We start from the raw sequence: 25,115 nt of genomic DNA, 5'->3' as shown, positions 1-25,115 counted from the left end.
TGATAAACATGTTGAATTGTAACTGTAGCTACGTTCTGAACAACCATTGATGGTTAAAAATAACCATCAATATCCTGCTTCCAGACAATTTTCTGAAGCCTTAGAGGACCTGAATGAAGCCATAAAGCAGTGCCCCAACAACCGCGAGATCCAGCGTCTCCTTCAGAGGGTGGAGGAGGAGTGTCACCAGCTCAACCAGGAGGAGCACCAGCAGCAGGACCTGGAGCTGGAGCCTCCTCCCTCCCCTCCTCCTACACCTCCCCCAGAAGAGGAAGAGTCCCTGTCCTTGTCCATGCCTCTTCCCCCTCCCCCAGAACCCCGTCTGGAGGACATGGAGCCCGTCCAGGACCTGTTTGAGGATGAGGACTACCTGGAGCAGGAGCTGGAGGCCATGTCTGTGGGTCTGCCCCCACCTGAGTCTCTCACCAATCCTTCCAGCCTTCCCATCATTCAGAGCCCACCACTCTCCCCCACACATCCAGACCAGATCTACTTAGCTGGAGGTTCGCCCATGGGACAGCCCTACGAATATCACCCCACCTCTTCCTCAATGTCTTCTCCAACCCGCGGAACATACCAGCCCACATCGCCCTCGCTCTCCCCGACACATCAAAACTCACACTACCGACACAGCCCACCTCATACCTCCCCTGTGCACCAGCAGTCCTATGGCTTCAGTCCGCCTTCTGTGGGTGCTGGGGGTCAAGGAATGGATCACCAGAGCCCACCGCCTTCCCCTCTACGCCGGGCTGCTCAGTACAGAGCCAGTCCACCAGTAGAGAGCGTTTGCCTGTACAGGTCCCAGTCTGGGTCACCTGTGCGCTACCAGACCGAGCAGCTCCCCGGCCGACCCAAATCTCCCCTCTCCAAGATGAGCAGCCAGCGTTCTTTCCAGCTGAGCTCACAGCCCTCTCTGTCCTCCCAGCACCACCAAGCCCAAGGCCTTCGTCTTCAGCCTTCTATAGCCCAAATAGTCCGCACAAACCAGCCCAGCAATGTGATGGGCAACAGCATGTACGGTGGCCAGATGGGCCACTCCATTGGTGGTCGTTACCAAGGGGGTTCGGTGGACGTGGAAAGCCGGTTGGTGTACCAGCCTTCCCTGGATGGACGGTCCATGCCCCAGGTCCAGGCCAGCCTCAGTTCTGGGGCCCTCTGTCAGCACGGCGGCCGAGGAGGGGTTATGGAGTCGGGCCTGTTGAAGGATGAGCTACCCCAGCGCCCCTCCTCTGCCTACCGCGCCAGCAGCGGGGGCCCGGGGGGCATCCGTTACAGCCAGACACCTCAGATAAGCCGCAGCCAGTCAGCCGCCTACTACCCAGTCTCCGAACATGTTCTGGAGCGCGCCAGTGCCATGCCCCCCTGCCAGCTGGGCTCTCCCGAGATCCCCCATATGGTGAGACGCCCCGTCAGTGCCAATACTACTGAGATGAAGCAGCATGTGCCCACCCCCAGGCCTCTCATCCATTCTCAGAGCGTAGGCCTTCGATTCTCCCCCTCGAGCAACAACATCTCGACAGGATCCACCTCGAATTTAGCACCGGGCTTCAGGCCCTCCTCTTCCATTCAGCAGATGGAGATCCCCCTGCAAGCCACATATGAGCGCACCTGTGATGACATCTCTCCCATCTCTCCGTCCCAGGGTGGAGGGGGGCTGTATCAGGGAGAACCCACCCGCTCTCGGAACACACCCTTCATGGGCATCATTGACAAGACAGCGCGGACTCAGCAGTACCTGCATCAGCCCTCGCGGTCCAGGGCCATGACGTCCATGGACTCTGCCATCAGCCCCACCTCGCCTGGCCAGCTAGTCCAGCAAGGCTCCACCTATAGTCCCCCTGCCTCGCTGGGCAATATCGCCTATTACAACAAGACAAACAACGCCCAAAATGGACACCTGTTGGAGGAGGACTACTACTCCCAGTCCCAGCCCCCTTCACTGGGCAAGCTGGCCAACGGCTCTCGCGGCAGTGGGGACATCCTGGAGCGGGTCAGCCAGGCTCCCACCTACCCAGATGTGAAGGTGGCAAGGACTCTCCCCGTGGCACAGGCCTACCAGGACAACATGTACCGCCAGCTCTCACGTGACTCCCGGACCCAAGGCCCCACCTCCCCCATCAAACCAAAGAGACCATTTGTGGAGTCAAATGTGTGATGGCCTGTCTGTGATTGGTTGGTTGGACTGGGCTTCTCAGTGGTGTTGAGAGGAGTAAAATAATTAGCTCAACAGCAGATCCTGCTGACCCTTGTGTATGTGACATGGACGAACTCACCTTAAGGAACTCATGAGAGACGGATCCAGTCAGAGAGGAAACCACACAGCCAGCACACGCACACTTAGGGTATTAGACATTATCTTATATGAAAAACACAACTAACAGTAAGAAGCGATTATTTCATTATCATATTCTTCACACAGGTAGGATAACAGGAGGGTCCTAAGTTCTGATCTCACACTGAATCAAAGACCGGTGCACTTCCAAAAATGTTGTGTGGCACAAAGTTCCCACAAGTGAACACAACAGGTGGGACTGTAGGAGTGACAGTACTAATCATCGGACTCTACTTGTGGACTCTATATCCATCTTCTGTTCTTTCAAAGTGTGCTCTTAACCAAGGTTGCTAGTAGGCTCTATTCTATGTAATACAATATTATATGTTCAATACTGTACATTGCTCAGAAAATACAAATGGCTCAACGACTCAGTACTTAGAGAAAAATGACAATATTTATATTTAAGTTATATATTGTACATAGAAATCAAACAAAACATAGTTTGCATTTGAACTGTATTCTGTTAACCCTGCCTTTGCGTCCCACTGCTAGTCATATGGATGTGGAGAACCCAATCCAGGGTGGCGGATGAGGGACATTGACCAACTTTGAGTGATTATAAATGCATCTGTTGTTTCAAAATAAATAAAACTGTTGTGGTTTAATGCAAGAAAATGCTTTCTGTGCTGCAAAAGGTCCTCGGTGATCTGAGCTAAGGCTACAGCTAACAGTTCATTTCTATTGTGATTTTAATGTTAAAATTTAAAAAAAAAAACACTGTAAAATGTCATAAAATACAAAAATATACTCAGTATAATTTCCCACATTTAAAGATGACATCTTCAAATGTCTTGTTTTCTCCGACCAACAGTTCAAAACCCAAAGGTATTCAGTTAACAGTGATATAAAAACAGAAAAAGCAGCAGATCCTCCTTTGGGGAAACTGGAACCAGAAACCATTTGGAACTTTTGCGAGAAAGATTATTAAAATAATTTCATTTGATTAACAGACAAAAGTCTAGCTTTAAGCTGGCGTTCAGATGTGCTCGTGTCTGAACGAAAATTTTGAGTGTTGCATTTTTGCACAAATTGTGAGTGAATCATTTCACGTCACTTAACCTCATTTGTAAAGTTCAGATGCTTAAATTCAGATCCTTTTTAGTATCGTTACTGCATCACAGACCTCATGATATGCCTTAATGTGACGTTAAACAACTCAAGGCTGCAGTCTGACATTTTGGACCAGCATTCTGTCAGTGGACAACTTTGAATACTTGCTTAACCATCTGCCTCTCTGCAAACAGGCAAAGCACCAGTTGCTGTGATTATGTACACGCTCATATGATTGTTTTTCAGAATTCTTCAAGTTTGTTTTTGAGGACAGATTGCTGTATGAGACCTAAACAAAATGTGGCCCATCTGCAGTAGCTGGTTTCTGCTTCTGGTTTGAACCTTTTAATCTTCCTTACCTGAGTGATGCTGGTGAAATGATGCCGAGAAACTCCGGTGTGTCAAAGTTGGCCTTTGTCCCTCCTCCGTACGTAATGATGCTGTGTGTTCCTAAGAGGGACGAGCACACAGTATACATGTGCTGGTGATGGGTTGACATGGATAGTGCTCAGCGATTAAAAGCAAGCAAATGCATACACGACCACTGTTACAGACGTTTCCCTTTCTCCTGCATTAGTTTGTGTTTCTTTTTACCCACAACGCATTTTTATTCCACCACTTCTGCACTAAAAAGGCCTGTTAAGTTCTGAAATAAGGGTGCACTTTATGTATTTTACTTACTTTGCTAGTTACGATTGTTGAATTTGGAGAAAGTGTGTGTGTGTGTGTGTGTGTGTGTGTGAGAGATCAGTCAGACCTCTGACCAGTGAAACCAGACCATCATAGACACTGTTATTATATGATTTACAAAGCAGTGATGAATGACAATATGAAGAGCAAACGCTGTTTTTAAACTGGTGAAGATGTATAGACTTTCTAGCACAAGTTGTATATACCGACTCAGATGTTCAGCTCAGTCCAGCTCGGGTCTGCCAGTTTAGCCAGTCTGTTTCAAGAGGTCTATCATACTTCAGTATTCCACGTCGTAAAAGAATATCCATTACAGTCCTCTAACTCTAAATTAGCCAGTTTAATCCACTGGTCTTGCACACATCTCGCAATTAAGTTTAATCTACTGAAACAAAAAAAAACGGCTGATATTTCAGTATCCAGAGAAGGTCGAATAATGAGAAGTTATTTGTATATGTGGGAAAAGTTATAGACCATTTGTCTGTAACGTTTAATTTTGGTTCTCCGTTAAAGAATACCTAAAGAGAGACGGCTGACTGTCTCCTGTTCCTTCTCAGTTGCGCCCGTTACCAGAGAGATGCCCTACTTATCTTTACAGAAATGAAGGTATAAACTGTATTATACTTAAGTTAAACAAAACTTCTAAATTGAGAATATTTGAGGGTGTATGGTTTCAAGCTGTCTGTGTATATTAGTTTGCTGTAAATAGTCTGATGCATGTTCTATTCTTTCCATGAGCTCAAGCAGAAACATGTATAGCAGTGTTCTGACTCTGGTGTGTGACGTTCGGATCGAGATGAGGAGCCCGCTATCCCCGAACTGTCCTTATCATTTTTCCTTCAAACTCACCAGGCAAAAGCGAAAGGTTCTTTTTATTTTATTTTAATGTATTTGCTTGCTGAGCAGAGTTCTCTTGTCTGTAAATGTGAGCTTTCAGATCGCTGTGATAAAAAGTTTAATTAAAAACAATAAAAAAGAATGTGGTTTTTATCTCATGATAACTGATTGTAATCTGTACAGTCAAAAACTATGTATTGGAAAAAAAAGAACATATTTATAAATGGTTACCAACTGAAACACGCCCCGCATGTCAGTCATTTGCTTTATTATTATTGAAATATTACATATAAATCTCATTTCTCATTTTGGTCCACAAGACAACACATGACACCAGCGTGTTGACACAGTAGGAAATTTCTGTACAATATGATGAAATCCAGCTCAAGCTATTAATGTTTACATTATTGGTGTTGTTGCGTTGGGTTTCATTATATTGTTATGTGTTCAGGTAAGTAAGCACATCTGCACACATCTGTTGACCACCTAACCTGTTTGTGCGTTTTTGAAGAACTCCACCCATTTTACACAACAAAGCCTGTCTCTCAGGTGATACTGCTGCATAAGCAGAAAAAAAAAGTATAAGGCTTTTAGTGGTTCTCGAGGGAGCTTCGTAAACTCCGGTGATGTCTCACTTGGGCTCACATTTGGTCTGATTTTCCCCGTGTTTCACGTGATAACGTCTGAGTGCTGAAACATTGCTAATAAATCGAGTACAAGTGATTCAGACTGCGCAAGATGTGTTGTCCAACATCTGTCTCAAAAGCTGGACTATATGTGTCTACAATATGTGCAATACCCCAAAACTGCACATTTCCCACAAGACACTTTATTTTTTACAAGCTCAAGATCTGGCAAAAATACTGTAGTATTTACAACAAATGTGCTACAGTCCCCCTATTTAAGACCCCTGAATTTCATAAGAAAACAAACAAGCCTTGCTAGCTGAGCTGTAAGTAAAAAACAAAAAATCAGCATGGAGTGACTAACAATAACCTCAACCCGCATGGAATACATTAAACATTCATTTAAAGCGTTTACAGAAACTGTTTCTAGTCCTTCTTCTTTTTGTGTGTGAGAAGGTGAACCAGTCCAGGCACAAGCACCATGACAATCTGAGGCACGATGACAAATTTAACAAAGACCAGGCCATAGAAGAGGCCTTGCGGTCGGACCGGGAGCGGCAGGCTATTGACGTGGTACAGTCCCATGGTTGAAATGGCCACGGACAAAGCTCGGGGGGTCCAAGGCAGAGACCATCCACCAGGCTTCCAGTACTGGGCCAGACCCAAACCCAGAAGTGCTCCGCAGTCTCGGGTCAGAGAGGAAAATGGGGCTGTGTCCAATCGGATCCACTCCGCACGGCTGCACCATTTCTTGGCCAAAGCAATAGACCTGTGGAACAGATACAATATATCCAATCTAGGCAATAAACGTTTACAACTCCACCTCACGGAGGTCATTACGCACTGAACTAACTCATCAATACACATAAATGTAATAAAAAGGCTCACCAGGAGAGGTCGATTCCCAGCCACTGCAGTCCAGCATGCAGCAGCAGAGTACCGAGCAGCAGGCCGATGCTGAAGCTGAAGAAGAACAGCAGGGGGCGACCTTCTGGTACTCTGCGGCTCAGAACAATCCCCAGAATGAAACCTGGCGAGAACGATTCAATCTATTTAAGTCTGCAATTAAAAATATACTGTATGTTCTTCCTTAACCTCTGTGGCAGTAAGGGATAAAAAAGAAACAAAAGGAGATAAAATGCATTTTCTTCCCTGTCAGAGACCTTGTGAATCCATTTATACTGTGATTAACATCTCTGAGTGTGTTGTGCTTCAGTGGGAGATTGTTGCAAATCAATGAGCAAGACATTTTAGGTCAATTTCGAATTTACGTCATTTTTGCATCAGCGCTAAGACTGTCCGGTTAAGTTACCCATTAATGGTTTCTTGATTGTTTTTCCAGGAAATGCATTATACTGCTATAATTTCTCTACTCAAACTCTGTGTTTCAGCTTGTGCATGAAACTGAACTCAGACCTGTAATGGAGCCAGCAACGACCTGGTGAGGGAAGTGAGCGAGGATGAAGATCCTGGAGATTCCAACTGCCACCAGCATCAGCACATAGAGCAGGTAGGGAGCAGCTGATAACACCACGCTGGGAGCACAGAAAAGGAGAGAAATTCCTTTAAAAAAGGCTGCGATACCATTTCAGTTTCTTCACATGAACATTTTCAAAGCCACAACAGCATATCTGTTGATTTGTAGTGGCCACACCTGTGAGTACGTGAGTAGAGAAACGACCCCAGCGAGGAAACCACGACCCACCAGACCGCTGCCGTCACCATGGTGTGTCCAGACGGGCTGCCTGAGAGACACACAGCAGTTTTAGTGCTCTGACTTTGTGATGAATTAAATGGTGATGGCTGATGCGTGTTGAGGACCTCTCACCAGGGCCGGTTTCACAGGTGGAGTGAAACTGGTGAACTTTGGGTTGGTTGTCGACAAACAGACGTGATTCACCTATCCACCAGAACGGCCTTTCTCCAAACAGCATCCTGTGAAAAATTTAAATCACAAACATGATATTAACATAATGTACATTTCTCTGTCTTAAAGAGATCAGAATTATTTCTGTTTGTTTGTCCGACAGTCATTTAATACTCATTTTAAATTCTAGCCTTAATCTTAATTCTGTCTCGTCCTGCGGTGAACTCTTACATCCTACCAGCACTATTCTCATCAGTTGCTCTGCAGTTACTAACCTCACATTTACAAAGCAAACATGTCCGATATTTCCTGTTTGTTAAGCTCTGGAAATGATCACATAGTTCCTAATTTTCCTTTTGCCATCTCTGCTATTACCACCACTGCTGCTTATCTACTATCTACTCCCATGTGTGCTTGTATTGAACAAAAAATTATTCCAGGTTTCTCAAGGTTTAATATAATCATATATATGATATGAGTTATTATTAAAACTGTGTATTTAAGCAAAAATTTTATTACAATTATTTTAACCAGCCCGGTAATGCGTGCAGATAATGTCTTGAATATTGTTTCAGCAGAGCCAAGCATGTTACTGCTTTCATTTGCATTATATGTAAATAATTATGGTAATGACGTTGTGATAAGCTATCAATTTCCCCGTCTCTTTCTTATACATGGTTCTTGATAAGTCAGTGTGTAAATGTCACTACCACTGACCTCTCCTTGTAAATAAACTGCACCGTGTGTGAAAGGTTCCGGTGATCAGTGTTTCACTTCGGACAGTGCAAGCTGTTGGACTGCATTTGCTGCAACGTCAACCGGACAAACTGTACAATTGTTTCTAACGCCATTGATGCAAATAAAACTTAAAAAAGTAAACACAGCAGTTGCCGTTGTATTAACCTCACATGGTGACCGAACTGAACGTAAACTGGACTTTTGGCTTCATGCTAACATGTTGGAGGTCGCGTAAATTGTCGGAGAATAAAATCAGCTACGCATTAAAAGCATGTTTAAAACAGCTTGGCTGCTTATTTTAGCCTTACCATTTAAACACCAAGTTTAGCCACTCCGATATAGCTGCTACCCACAGCACTGTTACTCCAACTCGTTTGCTGATGAAATACGTGAAAGGAAAGACGAGCAGGAAGGCTGCTTTAGGATCTCCAATATGAGTGACTACGAGCCACACTTTTTCTTGACTCATTGTCCTCTGCTGGAGACTTTCAGCCATCCAGATGCCTTGGGTGTAAACGGCCTCCATTCCTACGCCCTCTCCCAATTAATACATAAACAGCGGCGAAAGCAATCAAAATGAAATGCAATCCTGATTATTTTGTACTTCAGGAAGTGCTGCGGCAAAGCCAGCAGTACCGTCATGTGTCCGGTAGGGGAGCACGTTAACTGGAAAGCGATTGAAAGGGGACAAAGCCACAACTTTCTACTTCGATGGATGAAATCATATTGACATTTTATTTACAGTGACGATATTTGGCAGATTATTTGATTATACAATCTTAAGATAAATGGATTAAGTTGTAAATATAAGTCATCGTATTGGAATAAATGACCATAACGCGACGTGCTTCGACACGCCCATGTTTCGTCTCCATACGACATCGCGTAGTTTTACGTAAGGCAGGCGCTCCGGTTTCCTGGCGGAGAAGATGGCGGCTCCTGGACCGGGGGAGTATTTCAGCGTCGGGAGCCATGTCTCTTGCCTCACCTGCTTGGGCCAACGTCTGCAAGGAGAAGTGGTCGCGTTTGACTACCAGTCTAAGATGTTGACTCTGAGTATCCTTTGTTTATTTCGAGCTGCGGTCGGCTTGCTGGCCTGCCTGGCTGCAAGGGCCTGTAGGGTAACCGAAAATATGTCAAATAGTGATCCGCGCAGGCGTAATTGGTGGTAGCTGAGTTTAAGATCTTTGTCCGTTTAAAATATTTTCATTTGCGAGATAGTTGCCCACACATCCCTTATCTGTGGAAGAATGTGTTGGTGTTGCGGGTCATTTTACGGCTCCACGATATCTGCTAGGAAGTGCATGTGTTTTGAATCCACTCATTGTACTGCCAGACCTCAACCTGGCAACGAATCCTAGTAAGGCATCATGGCTGTGTGCTCTCAACAGGCACATACCGTCGCTATTTAGCAAGCTAACTGACATTCAGTGCATCTCGCGCTGTCTTGTGTTCGTAGATTTACCTCACGTAGTTTGTGAAAGCCTTTGGTAGGGGACGCTAACGGTTATGAGAGCGGGTGCCCGCTGAATGGACAGCGAGTGTCCTTCCACGCTACAGTCAAGTTGCTGTTAGCTTGGCTAACATGCTAAGTCAACCCTTACTCTACCGCTAACTACTAGCTTAGTTAACGGTGTTAGCATTATCAAGCTGATCGGCTGGGGGTTTTATTATGTCTCACCCAATTCTGGTGATATTGTAATCCTTGAGTGATAAATGGAATGAATTGTGCCACAGTTCTAGTTCATTTCAACGTGACGGTTAAAGCATCATGGGTTCATTACAGCCAACGTTAGCTTGCTTGTGGGAATGTCTACACCCCTTTATGGGTGTATGTGAGTGTGTGTGTATGAGTATTTTAACCTTATGGCATGCCTGGCCACCCCATGACTTAAACTGACTCAAGGCTTAAGATGTATTTGACGTCAAAGCGACCGAGCTGTGGGGTGAGGCAGCAGATGAATTAAGTTCACAGAGTGCGGAGGTTTGACAGTTAGCATCACAGGCCTTAATATTTGTTTGAACCCTTTGACACTGACTGAACTTCCATCCGGCGTATACAGAACTAACACCACAGTTTCATTAGTTTTTAGTTAGGCCACTTGTGTTAGGCAGTGCGCTTGATGAGCCTGGGCATTCACCTGAAGGTTTCTTTTGTATGCCTTATGATGAAATCTGATGATTCACATCCGAAAATGAAACAAATATCACAGGAATTAGAATATCACGTTACACTTGTTTTGAAGTTTATGCGGTCTTATTAGGTAAAACATTTAAGGTCATGCTGTTGCTGTCATAATCCAGTCCTAGATTATGTCCTTGGTTTTTGTATCAATGGGCCACAAAATGAGAGGGAAGTGATGCCAACAATGTGTCATACATTGGTTTAACATGTGGTTAATGCCTGTCTTTTTTCATCAGAATCACAGTGACTAGTGTGACAAGCTGTGCCTGCGTTCTTGACAAGACAAGCGGGATTCATGCCTTGAGCACTTGGTCTGTCAGTGTGTCTGTAAACCACAATGGTGTGTGTACATTTACTTTAACATAAATCCTAAAGTAGATCTACACGCACCATTTCCTGTTAATCTTTATATAAACTTGTATACAAAGTCATAGTTTTGGTGTTTTTCACCCACATTTTAAATTCTTGCAAAATGGAGACATACTTAATTAAATTGCAAATGCTTGAAAATCAATATTTCATAGTTTAATCTGGCACTTTATGAAATAAGTCAAGCTGACTGAAAAGACTAATTTAGTTTTATAAATCACAGAAGATGAACTTGCTTTGCTGCTTTATTTATGTGCACAATCTGTAAGTTGTGACACATTTCAAACGCATCTTTATTCATTCATCCATGAATGCTATAGGTGGCAGCACTGTCTTTGGTAGCTGCATGCTGTAACTGGCACCACATTTGACTTTCAGTGGTAGTCAGCCAGTGTCCTCTGTGTTCTGACATAAGCTTCTGTGTTCAGGTTCACCGTGGGTCTGATTTCAATGGTCATTTTGTGTTGTGATGCACTGCCATGATGTTGTGTGTGTGTGTGTGTGCCTTGACTTGAGTTCTTTCGAAGAATGTGCTTCTTCCAGCGGTAAGCCAAACCTCAACGACGTCATCCTGATCAACTTAGCCTATGTTTCTGATGTGGACATAATAAATGACCGCACTGAGACTCCACCCCCACTAGCATCACTGAATGTTGGCAAGGTGAGTTCGTCAGCTTTGTTGTCGTCCTTTACATGTGTTGGTATGTGTGTGCCTCCACGATGAGTGGAGCAATGATTCAGTCCAAAAACATCAAAAGGTACCCTATACTGCAGATACTCTCGGTGTGAAGTAAGTGCGAGACTGAACTTGAGAACACCTGTAAATGAAAGCTTGTCATTTAGTCTGAGCTGTGTCCCGTGACAGCTGGACCTCCACAGTATCTGAAAGCCACACCCGGCGTGAGTCTGTCCAAAACTAATGGTGCATTCATGTGATCCTGTCAGCGTAAAAGCAAAAACATCCATCATCAGGCAGGATTTCTCAACCAGCCACCAAAGTGGCGACTGTGATTTGTCACCTCAGTACATAATGAACAAATCAGAAATGTATAACTTTAATTTACATCTTTGAGTGACTTTTCACTTATCTAGTAGCACTGTATTTACCAGTGACTGAGCTCAGATCCCTCACAGTCTCCCAGTGTCTCCTGACTTTGAGTGGATGAGGGTCAGTGAGTGTTCCACAAAGGATCTTACCAATCACAAAGATGGTTAACTTTGTTCCCTTTAAAATGTAGGCTGTGAGTCTGTGAAATGGCACCAGCCTCATCAGCCTATGGTGACATCCTGTCTGGAAATATGACTACTGAGGATCCAGCCCCTGAACTGGGAAACAACAATATTTTAAAAAAATATATGTTTTGAAATCTATGTTTGCTTTGCCTTAAATCGTATGTGTGTCAGTTACGCCCTTTGATTAACTGGTGATGTAGTCCAGGTTCAAAGCTGTCAAAACAAATACTGTTTGACGTTAAGAATGCCCTTCGTTCTTTTCACAGCTTGCCAATCGAGCACGGACAGAAAAGGAGGACAAGCTGTCCCAAGCCTATGCAATCAGTGCTGGGGTTTCTGTGGAGGGCCAACAGCTATTCCAGACTATTCACAAAACGTAAGGATTTCATGCTGCACTGGGATCAACAGGGCGGGGGAGGTCGCTGCTTAACCTGCTCAGTGTTTGCCAGAAAATCATAAGCAAACAGCACGTCTTAAAGCAGATGAAATGATGCTGATGATCAAGCATTTTATGCCACCTTTTATTTGCTGACCTATACTATACTTATTAACAAAAGTGACGTTGCTTAAGTTTTAAATATAGGAACAAAAGGGAAATGCACAACTGGGATCCAAAACAAATTCTTTCTTTAAGTGGTCTCAAAATATCTTGCAGTCAAAAGCCACAGTCTGTTTTCATTTCCTGAGCTCAGTGACTTCAGGACAACAGGAAGACAAAACTCACTGAGCATCTTATGAAATTTGAGACAACAGAACATGAGAAATAATTTCCTTCATGTCTCCTGGGGCCATCTGAAAAACTTAAAACATCCCTCTGTGTCAAATTGTGTTTCCTCATATGACGTGGTTGCTGGTATCAGATCTTAGTCTCGGATATCTGATCAGACACTAGTTTAGCCCCGGATCAGACAGATATTGGACACCTGTATGGATGTTTTCATAATTTTTCATGCAACACAGCAGTAGGTTTTTGAAATAAATTTGAATTCATCTGTGCAACACACTTGACATGGAAATAGCTGTGGAGTAGCAGGTACTGCATTCAGACCTCCACGAGTCATAACCAAGTCATGTAAGTTCTTGAGAAACTGGAGAGAGAAATGTAAGGAGTGTGGAAGCTAAGATGAACTTTACTCTTTCTTTTCAGCATCAAAGACTGTAAATGGCAGGAGAAGAACATTATTGTGATGGACGACGTCATAATCTCACCGCCTTACCAGGTTGAGAACTGCAAAGGCAAAGAGGGAAGCGCTTTAAGTCATGTACGCAAAATAGTAAGTATACTTTGTATATCTGTACACGTTTCACCAACAATACAGGCTCAAGCGCTGCCACTGTTAATATTCTGTGAAATGCTTATCGGTTTCATCTTCAGCTTTTTTTTTTGCCAACCAGCAGTCTAAAACCCAAAGAGATTTAATTCATTGCTATATATGCCAAAGAATAAGTGTTTTTGAAAAGCTGTATATTTGTCTATACACTCGCTGGTGATTCTGCTTGTGCTGCCTGATCAGACCTCCGTCAGCACATGTCTTCCTCGCTCGCTGTCCTTTTCCAGTGAAGCGTAGTTTTCAGTTCGACAAAGAAACAACATCAACGGCGACTTGAATGGGCAGCATCGTAAACGGCACTGACTAATAAAGACGTCTTTCACATGACTCGCGGTGGCGAAAGGGCTCGTCGTGTCTTGCCAACACTTGGAAGCTGTGAAAAGGTTAGCTTTCGGTTTAGCGCAGCATCTGCTGCTCTTTGACTTCCAGCTGGTAGAGATTCAGTGTCATAGTGTAGAGAGTAACGAGACATCCTTTCCTCGGAAGCGACATCCGTTCGTGATGACTTTGGCAGCCGATCACAGCTGGGTCAGTTGGCTTCAGCGAGCTGTGGAGACTTCTGATGAATTTTGTGTCTGCACAGACGCACTGCGCGGATATTAATAAAGTCGCACAGTTATCAGAGCCAGAGCCGCGGGGTTTCCACTCTGTGGCCTGTTACCTCTTTAAAACGCACAAGCACACCAATAACAAGCTGCCTTCTGTAGTTATACTGCACACGTGAACCATTTCTACTGGCAGAACGCACTTTATTTCTATGCATCTGTATTTATTGATATTCTGATTGTGAATTTGTCATTCAAAACTCCTCACTGGAAGAAGAGGTGAAATGTTTCAGAGGAACATGTGACTGAATGGACACGGTGATAAATGTTGTGTCGATACAGATTCTCATACTCTGACTATGTAAGAAAAGTTAACGGGGGGGGGGATGACAGATAATGAAAAGCGAAATCTTTCTGATGAATGAATAAAGTTGTTTGCGTTCCTTTTGTTGTTTAAACCTACAGTTATCACATTTTCATATGGATAACTAACTAAGCAACTAACAGACAAACTTGGCAGTGATGCACTCCAGTTTAATGTGCAGTCTGTCTTCACTCTGGTATGAAACTCCAGTGATGATGTGATGTACAGGGTCAGTCTGCTCAATAACTGATAATGCAATAAGGGGGGCGTGTCATCCGACAAAGGACTTCATGGGAAAGCTGTTCTTGTGTATCCTCACTCCTTAGAGCAGAAAAGTTAAACGTCCAGTTGCAGCAAGGAAACAGAGACTTGGGGTGTCGTAAGATGGCATAAGGCTGACTTTACCCCGTCAGTTGAACACTTAGGGCGCAGTCAAACATCGGTGAATGCAGGTCGTGATTGCCGTGCTGAATGCGGACCGAGCAGGACGTGGTGCGGACAGAAATCGGTCCGCTGGATTGTAGTCCTTTTGGGTGCTGCTCATTACTGGTTTGGTCTCAAAATATTGAGACGCGATTCGTTACGGCCTGCTTCACTGTTATCTGTGATGTTCCTGTACTACCTGAGACTGAAATTGGCTCCCTGACTGCTGGTTGGACTCGTCAGAGTTCAGCTGGGCCTGCACGCTCATGTAACCTCATGTTTCAGGGTTGCTTTCTCACACAGCTGGTGTCCAGGTTGTTCATACATGTTGTTCCCATCCTTGCAGGTTGAGAAACATTTTAGAGACGTGGAAAGTCAGAAGTCCATGCAGCGTTCACAAGCACAGCAAACACAGAAGGACTCCACTTTATCTTCTTGAGTTGGCAGTGTGGGTCGGCCGGGGAAGGCGACGCGGGTGGTTTTGTTCCCACTGCCAGACTAAGTCGGCATTCCTTGTCCTCAGTCTGAGACCACAAGGAGGAGCGCTGAGGGCCCTGGATCCAGAAGATCAAAATACCATTAGATAAAAAAAAAAGACAAAAAAGAAAGAGGAAAGATTAAATCTTAAATTAGACTTTATAAAGAATAATTTAAACATGAACCATAAAGCAACCATAGTTTCCTTAACTAACTTGTCTCATCCTGCCCCCACTCCTCCCCCCTGTCCCTGAAACCTTTTCTTTTTCCGCCCTCCTTCCTTTGCCTTCAGTTCCATTTCAGAAAACTAGAGCAGTCAGAAAGGCTTGTTAGCTTTATTTTCTGTTATTGTTTCCTTTTTTGCTGTATCCATGTTCTACTGTCTGTATTTTCTGTATTTTAAACAAAATGTGACTTGAAATGCCACACTTTAAAGGACATTTTCTAAAATAAAAGTAACAAAAATTCTGACTGTAATACTGTAATTTTCAACAGCTTTTTGAAGGTCTTGCAAAGAGTCACACATTTTGCCAACACTTTCTTGGTTTTTAACCCTGAGGTAACAGGAATCGCTGCTGACATGTCCACATGCTAAGCTTGCATATTTGTGGTTTTGTTTGAGAGGTCAACATCAGTCGCCCTTAACTGTCCTCAGGGGGACGTCCATACTGTTGAGCAGGTTTTTTTGTCTTTTTTTTTTTTTTTTTAATGGACCATGCTTGGGTTTGTTTTCAGGGACTGTTTGGTAGCCTGACTGTGTTGCATCCATGTAACTACAGGGAACTGAAGCTGCGATTGTTTCGAATTAATAATTTAAATGGCTTAAGCTTCTGGTTTCTGCAAGCCGCCCGATGGTATTTACTGCTGTCCACTGGGTGCCAAGGGGCAGTTGCCGAAAAATCAGTGGTGTGAAACCTTCATTAAAGTGCGTGGTGATACTGCTAACGCTGCTGTACCTGGAAAATACCTCAGAAGAGCAGGGATTTCTATACTTTTTGGGTGGAAGTACAGCAGAGTTTCAGGTAGGCTGGTTTAATGATATTTTGTTTAGTGATAACTCGTTAAAGATTAAAAAGTTATCTACAATCAACAAATACTTTCATTATTGATTAATCTGTCAGAAATGTCAGAAAACGTTGAAAATTGTTGATCACAACTTCTCAGAGTTAACTCGTCTCACTCAATCACGTTTGTTTGACAAGTTGTACAAACCCAAAATGGCTACTTTGACAGGATAAAGATGCAAATATTCAGACTTCAACGGTCGATCAGTTATTAGAATTAAATCAAAGGAATGATATAAGGGGTTTCTGGTTTCATTTTGAGTTTACAAAAGACACAACATGTAATAACTAATTAAAAGCAGCATCATCTGTCCCTTAACTGTTAGCAAACTGCTTTCCTCACCTCAGATTGTTATATATAGAAAATATTTATATTTAATCTCATGTAATGTGATCCATTCCAGGATGAAGTAACTACTCATTTAAAAAAAACAGCATCTTGTTTGCAAATACAGTAGCAGATGTAAATCCTTATTTTAGGAAGAGGTCCAAAACAGACCGGGTTTGTTCCCCAGATATGGTTGCGTTTTGTGATTATCCATTTAAGCTCATAATCCTGCTTTAATCAGGAATATTCAATGTCTGCTCACAGAGAATTGACTGAAATGACACCAGCATTATGGCAGTGCAGCAGCCTCTGAGGGGAAATCCACACAGCAGGAGCGACGACACTCGTCCAAACAGAAAGACGCCTGTCAGTGGCTGCTCGGTGCTCTCCACAATGCCTCTGCTGCTTCTTCTCCTGAACGTTGTGTCGGCCTTCAAGCTGTGTCCCAGCCACTGCCTGTGCTACACGTCCTCTGGCTTGGTGGACTGCCAGTCTCGAGGTCTGGTCCAGGTCCCTCCTAATGTCCCCCACGGGGCCCGGCTTCTGGACTTGAGCGAGAACAAGTTGACCGAGGTCGGCACCGGGTCTTTTGTGGGGCTGTGGTCACTGAAGATCCTCCTGATGTCCAACAACAGCATCCAAACTCTGCAGCCACAGGTACCAAAAAACTTTATACACATTTTTTAATGTGTATATTCTACTTTAAACCGGTGGTGGGAGCAGCATTACATAAAGTAATACCACAGTGCAAAAACACATCTGTTATAAGTTTTAAAAAAAAATGCATTCTGAACTGAAGTAAAGTTAAAGTACATGTGTATTATGAGCTTAATGTACTCATGACTGCATTACTGCGTAAACAGTATCTTAATGTAATGTACAAAAAAACATTAACTACAGCCTGAAATTCCTTTAACCCAATCAACAATCTAAACACAAATACTTTGTGATGATTTCAATGAACTACCTGAGTGAATGTGGTCATTTTCTATCACCAAAACAAAACCTTTGGCGCTTTGTCTTGATCTGTTGTATTTATTATATATGACAATGTTTGTTTTGATGATCGGTCAATTGTTTCAGCTTTATAGTGAAACAAATGTCATCGAGTAAAACTGATTCTCTTTTGAAATGTGGAAGTAAGTAGTTTTACGTCAGTGTAGTAATACTGACGTAAAACTACTCAAAAGTCTACTTAAGTAGAATTCAGTGACACGTGACTTCAAACGTGTCGTTTCTGACGCGTGTCTGCATGTCAGTGTCTGTCATCGCTGCAGTTTCTCGAGAGGCTGGACTTGAGTGTGAACCAGCTGCCTCGGCTCCCCCAGCACTTCTCTCGGGGTCTGTCCTCCCTCCAGGAGCTCCGGCTGGACCACAACCTGCTGCAGCACCTGGACTCTTCTTCGCTGAGTGGTTTTGAGAACCTGAGGAAACTGGACCTCAGTTACAACCGCATCCAGGCCATGGATGTCGGGGCTTTCGGGAGCCTGTCTCGACTGATTCTTCTCAAGCTGGAGGGAAACAGGCTGAATGTGCTTAAAGACGGCGTGTTGCGCAGGCTGCAGAGCCTGGAGGTGCTGCTCCTGGACCACAACAACATCTCGGTGATCGAGACGGAAGCTCTGGCTCCTTTACGGAGTCTTACTCTGCTGAGTCTCCAGTCCAACCAGCTGCAGCGCGTCACGTTCAAGAGCTTCCTGAAGCTCCACACCACCACCACCACCACCCTCCTTCGGATGTCCTCCAACCCTTGGACCTGCGACTGCGACCTGCAGCGAGTTTTCGGCAAGATCAAGCGTGTTCGACACCTGCACGTGTACGACTACCAGGACATCACCTGTCACGCTCCCGCCCACCAAGCCGGAAGCTCCCTGGCGTCGCTGGACAGCCAGCTGTGTCTTTGTGAGACAGCATCCGTGCTCGTCATCACCCTCACCGTGATGCTGGCTGTGATTGGTGTCCTGGTCAAAGCAGAGCACAACCACAAGAACAAGCGAAATGCACGTGAGTCAGACAGACAAGACAAGTGACGTGTTTGATTCTTGATCAGGTGTGTGGGGACTGAGGTGTGGACTCGTATTGGATGTTGTTGCATAATAGATTGTAGCCAACCGCACAATATCATGTTTCATCCGGGCCTTAGCAGGTCCGATCTTACGTCTGTATTTAGATCTCCTTCTTTAATTACCTTAATTTCCTGCTAAGGTGTTACGGCAACTACTCTGGACAGGGAAAAAGTACAGAATAGCCCTTTAAAAATCATAGCTTAAGGAGATTAATTTTTTCAATTTCGTAGTTTTGTGACAGGTTATCTTTAAAATGTACACATATATATTTAAGCCACAGTCACCGTTTTCATTTTAAATATTAAGAATCACCCTCACTTCGCCAGCATGCGTCTAAATTAAAACCAGGACCCTGACTTTCTTACCTGCAGCGTTTGTTACAGCAAAACATAAAACATTACGGATGAGTGCCCACTGAACAGGAAATGATGTTAGTGCGCCGAGCTTAAACTGTTGCCTAACTACAACAGCCCTGCACTTAAGTCTTCTTCATGGAGCTTATAATGTTCAGCTTTTGTTAAAATGATTTTAGAGAGGCGTTAATTCAACTTTATGACAAGCTCGTGTTGCTGTTTAATCACGTTTTATACTTAGACATTTTTAACATTTCTATCAAAGAGGGTAGACGAGATCACAGCAACACAACCCACATCCTCCAAAGAGTCAGGATTAACTGCTCGACTTCTGCGTCCGACTGCATTAGTTTGAGCTTGTTGGACCTAATAAATCCACACATCTATGATTTACAAATGCCTTTTAGTCAGTGAGGCAGAAGTTACATTCGGCCGTTCATCCTGTGCAACACTGTTCAGTTTATGGAAAGCTAAGGTGGTCGAACACATCAAAATTCAGTGAAATTAATCAATTTTAATGGTCAAAATACTTAAACATGGACAATCTTCAGCATTTTGTGCACATTCGTGCACCTAAATGAAATAATTTCATACAAAATGCGAACAATATTTACAGAAGATAATAAAAAAAGCTGTGCTTATTCAATACCATGAAATTCTTATGAAACCTCAATACAAAGCAACACAAGTGTTTATTACTAAATGGCCGTAAGCGTAGCCCTCCCATTTCATGGACATTACCACAGAAGTTAAATTCTAAACTTCCCTTTCATAGTAAAATATTTGAACCATATACTGTAAAACATTATTGAACCTTTTAAGACTAAATTCTTTTGGAATAAAAGATATTTTCTCTGAAGATATACAGTACGAATACTCAGTGTTGTGTTTCAGAGCGTAAAAGAGACAAAAGTGTAAACATGAATCTGAATAAATTATAAAACCGCGAAAAAGGAAGCTCAGTTTTTATCTTTTTCTCGTAAAAGCAAAGTTAGCAACAGGTAGGCAAAGGTAATCGATGCTGCATACATCCAACAGTCTCAGCTTTGAGTGTCTGAATCCTGAGAGGTCACTGAGCGACGGCAGCTCTGAGTACGAAGTCATGCTGTGACGTGAAGGCCAACAATCTCCACCTGAGCGGACACCTCGCCGTGTAAAACTTGTCCCCGAGAGCCCGAGGGTTCAACCGTCGGTAGCCAGGATCAGCACAGCGCCGAAGATGCCCACATTGTGTCCTATCAGCTTCATCTGGTTCCAGAACTCCACCTTGCGATTGTTGTGCCAGTAGCCCAGGTTGCCGTCAATGAGCAGGATCACCAGAGGCAGGACGGTGGCCAGGATCTGAGCGGCCAGGCGGATGTAGCAGCCAGAGAGGAAGGCCAGAGCCAGCACCCCGAACAGCACCTCCAGCAGCATCAGGGTGATCTCCCCTCCTATGATGTGGTTCAGATACGCCTGCCGGTCCTCTTTGCTGTGCTGTAAGGAGTACACCTAGTGGGGGGAAAGTAGTACTGCATTATTTGAAATCACACTGAAAACATAGAAGTAGTAAAGTAAGTAAAGGTAAAAAATGAATTCATTTGACATATGCAGAAATACAGCATCTAAATAATGATCATCTGGTTTGTATATGTTGAATAGTGAATCACAAGTCACTAATTAATCCTACACTAACTTTCAGGTTCTTTGAGCACAAACTGACCTCTTGAAAATTCCTCTTGGAATTTTTTTGTGCAGCCGTCCACATAAAAAAATGTAAACCCTGAAGCTGCCACAGCTTACCATGCAGATGAGGTAGACTCCCAGGAAGACTTGTCCAGTAGACTGCAGGGATCTGCTGCGAGGTTTCTGTCGGTACACCTCCCCCGCCCCACTGGCCAGAACCAGGAAGCCTCCGATGATGGCCAGCGCTCTGGAATACATGCGTACCTGCAAGGCAACACAGTTCTGCCTGTAAATTTTCATTTGAAGTCTGGTCTCATTTTCAAATATGTATGAAGAATAAAACATAACAGGAAGTAAATATTAAATGCATTGCCCTGATTCTGTATGTATTCCTTGTATGGTATTTTTATTTTATGTCACTAACTATGTCTAGTTTTCCTTGTAGTTTTGTGTCTCTCCCTCCCTTTCTCTCTCTCTGTATCTTTCTGAGGGTTTCTCTCCATCCAGATCTACATGTTGAACTGCATCCAAGCCCACTGACAAACCCAATGTCTACTGTCAACATCTGCCTGTCGTTCTTCTATGTAGTGCTATTATAACTAACTTAAACAACACATCAGCGAAAAAACAAATACAAACAATACATAGTCTTCAGAATTCCAATTTTCTGTGAAGAACATATATCAGAACAACTATGTACCCCCCTACATAGTTACATTACATACAGGATGTTTGGGTCTGCTGGACTAATTTAAGTGTAGAAATTGTATGTCCTGTGTACCTTTACTCTACATTGTTACAAATTTCAAGCACCAACACCTGTCTGCTCTTACATTCCTGCACATTTTACCCTCGGCTTCTTTTGAGCTTTTTCTTATCCTTGCTGGAGTTTTCAGGTCCACAGGGGAATCCACTGAATCCCTGTGGGGTGCAAAAACTGGCAGAGAACTTTTCTGGGCAACAACGTCTCTGGAAAAATTTCACATAAATTTCACATAATTTCCATAATTATCTGCTTTGATAACCAAGACGATCTCTGCTAGACGGCAGAGAGACAAGCTAGCTGCCATCAGGACAGTGTGGGAGAAGTGGGTGCACGGCTCCCCCCCGTTTTACAACGCTGGGCCTAATGTCACCATTGGTGTGCAGCTGATGCCATTCAGGGACCATGCATGGGTTAAATTTCTAATGATATTCAAATAAATAAAAATCAATAGTTATGAAAAACCTTGCATCATTTGTAAATTTGTTGAATGTTTTCCACTCATATCTTGATTAGAATTGATCTTGTTTTTCATTACATTTTATTAAAAAAGAAAATGCAAGTTGCACTTAAAGGTAAAGTTCAAATATTAACCACATATTCTGTTTATACTGCTTATAATTTAGATGTAAACATCTATTGACTACTTTAAAGTAAAAATATTTGTGTTGAGATAAAAACCCGAAAATGCAGCGGGTCACCCAGACCCACAAACACTGGCTGAATAACAAAAATGTGAACACGACAAGAGGGTTCTATTCTATTCTATTTGTGTTTTTTGTTTTTTAACATTTATGGGTCTTAGCTGTATTCACTGTGTATGTGTGCTTGTTCTGTTACTGTTTGGATGTTGTCTTGTGGTGTTAAAGTGTCACCTTAAGCCAGTCCCCGTAGTACACCTGCTCTCCAACATACGACGCGTACGTGCTCAGGGCCAGTTGTACGGCAGCAGCCATTGCAAACCACCTCCTCTTCACTCCAAATGACATGAAACTGGCACAGAGCACCGCAGCCCCCATGTCCACATACAGGTACGGTACGTGGATGTCAGGCTTCCTGGAGATGAAACAAATCAAAAGAGCTACAAGTCAAACTCAGCGATCACCTAATAGTGATAGTTGCACAACATCACTAGTGAATAACAGTATTTTTGAGTAGCGTTGCAGAAAGTAAAGTATATTTCAGATTAGATGGATGTGTTTGTTTTAGCACAGACTGTTCATTTAATTTTCCTACCAACAGGAGCCTACCCTAAACCATAAGCCCAAGTGTCCTAAAACAGCTGACCAGCTGAACCACATGCAACCATTCTCATTCATGAAGCCGTAAGCAGCACATGTTAAATTTGAAATTAAGCAAGACTACCAAATTAACGCAATCAACACCAAGTCAAACAGGCCTATGGTAACTTAACCCTTTAGCAAAACTAAAATATCCTTGCTTTAAAAGGGTACATGTGAGCTTGAGAAAAAAAATAACCGCACTAAGAAAGGCTCGCAGGTATGAAAATGGCTGTACACGTTTCCCCAAAGCTTTCATAATTACAGGATAACTCAGAGGGGTGTGGTTGCCAAAGTAAGAGCAACCCACCAAAACCCAAAACAATATACGCCCAGGGTACATACGAGATGAAAACCGCGATCAGTAGAAAAAATTACCGCCTCTCCCCTAAACGGTGGCAAATTACAGGCCAGGCTAAATGTATCTTCTCGTTTTATTTTAAACAACTCCATATGGTCCGTGGTTTGTCTAACTTGCTCAAATGCAACCCCTAAGTTAACAGCTAGCTGACAGCTTTCCACCGCCGACTAAAAATATACGAAAAAGTCAGGTAGCTGACAGCTTTCCACCGCCAACTAAAATATAAGAAAAAGACATCTAGCACACATATTGTTCACTGCTTACATCTGCCCAGCTTATCTTGACAGATCAGGCGATATTTGCACAAGGCAAACTAACAACGCTGAGCTAAACTGCTGTTAGCTAACGTTAGCTACATTATAGCTTCTCATTGACCAACGCTTTTTACCTTTTAGAGTCCGCTCGTTCAGCAAACAGCATTAGCATGCTGAAGCAGTTCCAAAATCCGAACCGTGTTAAAATAAACGCTCCCAACTGGCTCAAAAATTTTAAAGTCTGTTTCCTACTGGGAGCTGCCATTGTTGCTACACGTCTATCCTCCAACGACACTGCAGGTATTCAATGACTTCCTGCCAAAAATACATACACGTGTCGAAATAAAACTAAGTATGTTTCTCCTGTTGAGATGATGTCTTTAATTTAAACAATGATGCTCTTATTTTGAAATTACTTTCTGGTCTAACGCAAAGACGTCCTGCCATTGGCTGACAGATCCAAGTGGGCGGAAGGGACCAGTGGGCGCCTTAGAGAAGATAAAGTTCTACGCTGCCACCTACAGGAGAAAGTAGATCATTACAGAAATGTTCTTGCCACTTAACCTCATTATTTTCCAGCAGGAAATTACGCACAGGTTCAACAGCCCTTTTCTGCTCTAAAAAATCCTTTTTTTGTATTTTTTTTTGACCAAGTAAAATGTCTGAAATAGTTGACCTCTGAAATACTTGTGAATTAGAGCGGCAATCAAGAATAATTTTCATTATTGGTCTGTTAATTATTTCGGAGGAATGAATCAATTAATTGTTAAGTCTATACATAAAGATGTCCATTACCAGGGCAGTGGAGAAGTTTTTAGAAACAATGGTAAAGAGTCCTATGTTCCCCAGTGTAACCTAAAGAAATGTTTAAATAGCCTGTAAAAGTCCTTAATTATTTTTCTGTATTATTTAGTGTTAATTAAATAATAAATATCTACAGCAAATTTTTTATCATCATACATTCCCCACACAGTACCAATCAGTTAATACTTTTCACACTAAAGGAATTACTATTAATTCATTATCATTAGCTTACACTGAATGGATGCCAAATTGTTGACTGATATTATTATTATTTTTCTATTGATAAATCATTTCAACACCGAAATTTCTACACTCATCAGTGTCAAAGTATGGGACTAAAATAAGACGATGAATGGGAACGGGAGTCTTTCAACAGGCGCTCAGTGACACATCAGGCCTTTATAATGGCCAGGAGCGTGTCCACACTGATCCACAGTGACGTGTCTCCGGTTAATCTTGAGTTGATGAGACTAACCCAGATCCTGAAAATGGCTTAGTGTGAGTCCTGCTGAAGGTTTAGTTCAGGATCAGTAGCTTGTCATGTCTCAGATGAAATGTCGGTTGGAGGTTATTAGCACACAGTGAAGGGACCAGTTTCATGTGGCAAGAAATTTGCACAAATCCTTTAACTTTAGCATAAGAGACGTTAGTTTGAGTGGATAATGTGCTTCACACTTACACAAATGTAAGTTTGCACAGGAAGTCTGTATATATCATCAAACCATTTTGATGCTGCCCAACATCCATCCATCTGTGTCCCTGGTCACATTTTAAATAACTGATTGCTTGCCCAAGTCATTTTTCAAACAAATGATGTCAAACGTGCTGTTTCCAGCTTCTTAAATGTAAGGATTTAAGGAAAGGAAAAGGAAAGTGACATATCTTGTCATTGGAGGGAACTCACTCCAATGAAATTTGTTCTCTGCATTTAACCCACCCAAGTGACGTGCACACACACACAGCAAACCCGGGGCAGTGGGCGACCGCGTGCAGCGCCCGGGGAGCAGTGGGAGTTAGGTACCTTGCTCAAGGGTACCTCAGCCATGGACACCAGGACAGGGAATCGAACCAGCGATCCACCGGTTACGGGTCCGACACCCTAACCGC

At 43.2% G+C, this 25,115-nt stretch overlaps 5 protein-coding genes across 25 annotated transcripts in view; 3 read left to right on the top strand and 2 right to left on the bottom strand.

Moving 5' to 3' along the window:
* The window catches only part of tanc2b (tetratricopeptide repeat, ankyrin repeat and coiled-coil containing 2b), a 126,957-nt gene extending 124,012 nt beyond the window's left edge, over window positions 1-2,945 (top strand). For all 19 annotated transcript variants that reach the window (XM_046378297.1, XM_046378316.1, XM_046378300.1 and 16 more), the window contains one exon: window positions 85-2,945. In XM_046378297.1, coding sequence (XP_046234253.1) covers window positions 85-2,155 — 2,071 coding nt within the window. In that variant the 3' untranslated portion in view covers window positions 2,156-2,945. The remainder of the gene's footprint in view (window positions 1-84) is intronic.
* Window positions 2,946-5,128: 2,183 nt separating this feature from the next.
* g6pc3 (glucose-6-phosphatase catalytic subunit 3) lies at window positions 5,129-8,800 on the bottom strand. Its single transcript, XM_046378323.1, has 6 exons — window positions 8,452-8,800; window positions 7,367-7,473; window positions 7,193-7,283; window positions 6,955-7,073; window positions 6,427-6,568; window positions 5,129-6,307 (listed from the first exon to the last, which is right to left on the bottom strand). The coding sequence occupies exons 1-6, from the start codon at window positions 8,667-8,669 to the stop codon at window positions 5,965-5,967; spliced, it is 1,020 nt and encodes a 339-aa protein (XP_046234279.1). The 5' UTR covers window positions 8,670-8,800; the 3' UTR covers window positions 5,129-5,964.
* A 209-nt stretch (window positions 8,801-9,009) lies between these two features.
* On the top strand, window positions 9,010-15,538 carry lsm12b (LSM12 homolog b). Its single transcript, XM_046378327.1, has 5 exons — window positions 9,010-9,199; window positions 11,225-11,358; window positions 12,197-12,306; window positions 13,078-13,204; window positions 14,940-15,538. Exons 1-5 carry the CDS (start codon window positions 9,073-9,075, stop codon window positions 15,030-15,032), a joined length of 591 nt encoding a protein of 196 aa, XP_046234283.1. The 5' UTR covers window positions 9,010-9,072; the 3' UTR covers window positions 15,033-15,538.
* A 2,136-nt stretch (window positions 15,539-17,674) lies between these two features.
* On the top strand, window positions 17,675-20,748 carry LOC124053263 (toll-like receptor 8). 3 transcript variants are annotated; one of them, XM_046378328.1, is made up of 2 exons: window positions 17,675-18,466; window positions 20,619-20,748. In XM_046378328.1, the coding sequence occupies exons 1-2, from the start codon at window positions 17,926-17,928 to the stop codon at window positions 20,645-20,647; spliced, it is 570 nt and encodes a 189-aa protein (XP_046234284.1). In that variant the 5' UTR covers window positions 17,675-17,925; the 3' UTR covers window positions 20,648-20,748. The 3 variants fall into 3 exon arrangements, 2 of the variants coding, with proteins under 2 accessions (XP_046234284.1, XP_046234285.1); XM_046378329.1 differs by lacking the exon at window positions 20,619-20,748 and adding an exon at window positions 19,920-20,058 and having other exon boundaries at window positions 17,699-18,466; XR_006842120.1 differs by lacking the exon at window positions 17,675-18,466 and adding an exon at window positions 20,219-20,359 and having other exon boundaries at window positions 20,563-20,702.
* On the bottom strand, window positions 19,376-23,518 carry tmem101 (transmembrane protein 101). The gene is made up of 4 exons (XM_046378326.1): window positions 23,339-23,518; window positions 22,185-22,365; window positions 20,664-20,810; window positions 19,376-20,372 (listed from the first exon to the last, which is right to left on the bottom strand). Exons 1-4 carry the CDS (start codon window positions 23,467-23,469, stop codon window positions 20,064-20,066), a joined length of 768 nt encoding a protein of 255 aa, XP_046234282.1. The 5' UTR covers window positions 23,470-23,518; the 3' UTR covers window positions 19,376-20,063.
* Between the last annotated feature and the right edge of the window lie 1,597 nt (window positions 23,519-25,115).

Source organism: Scatophagus argus, chromosome 21 (assembly GCF_020382885.2).
Source record: "Scatophagus argus isolate fScaArg1 chromosome 21, fScaArg1.pri, whole genome shotgun sequence".
NCBI classification, from domain to species: domain Eukaryota; kingdom Metazoa; phylum Chordata; class Actinopteri; family Scatophagidae; genus Scatophagus; species Scatophagus argus.
Note: the sequence above shows the minus strand (reverse complement) of the source record. Positions and strands in the feature narration are given on the sequence as shown.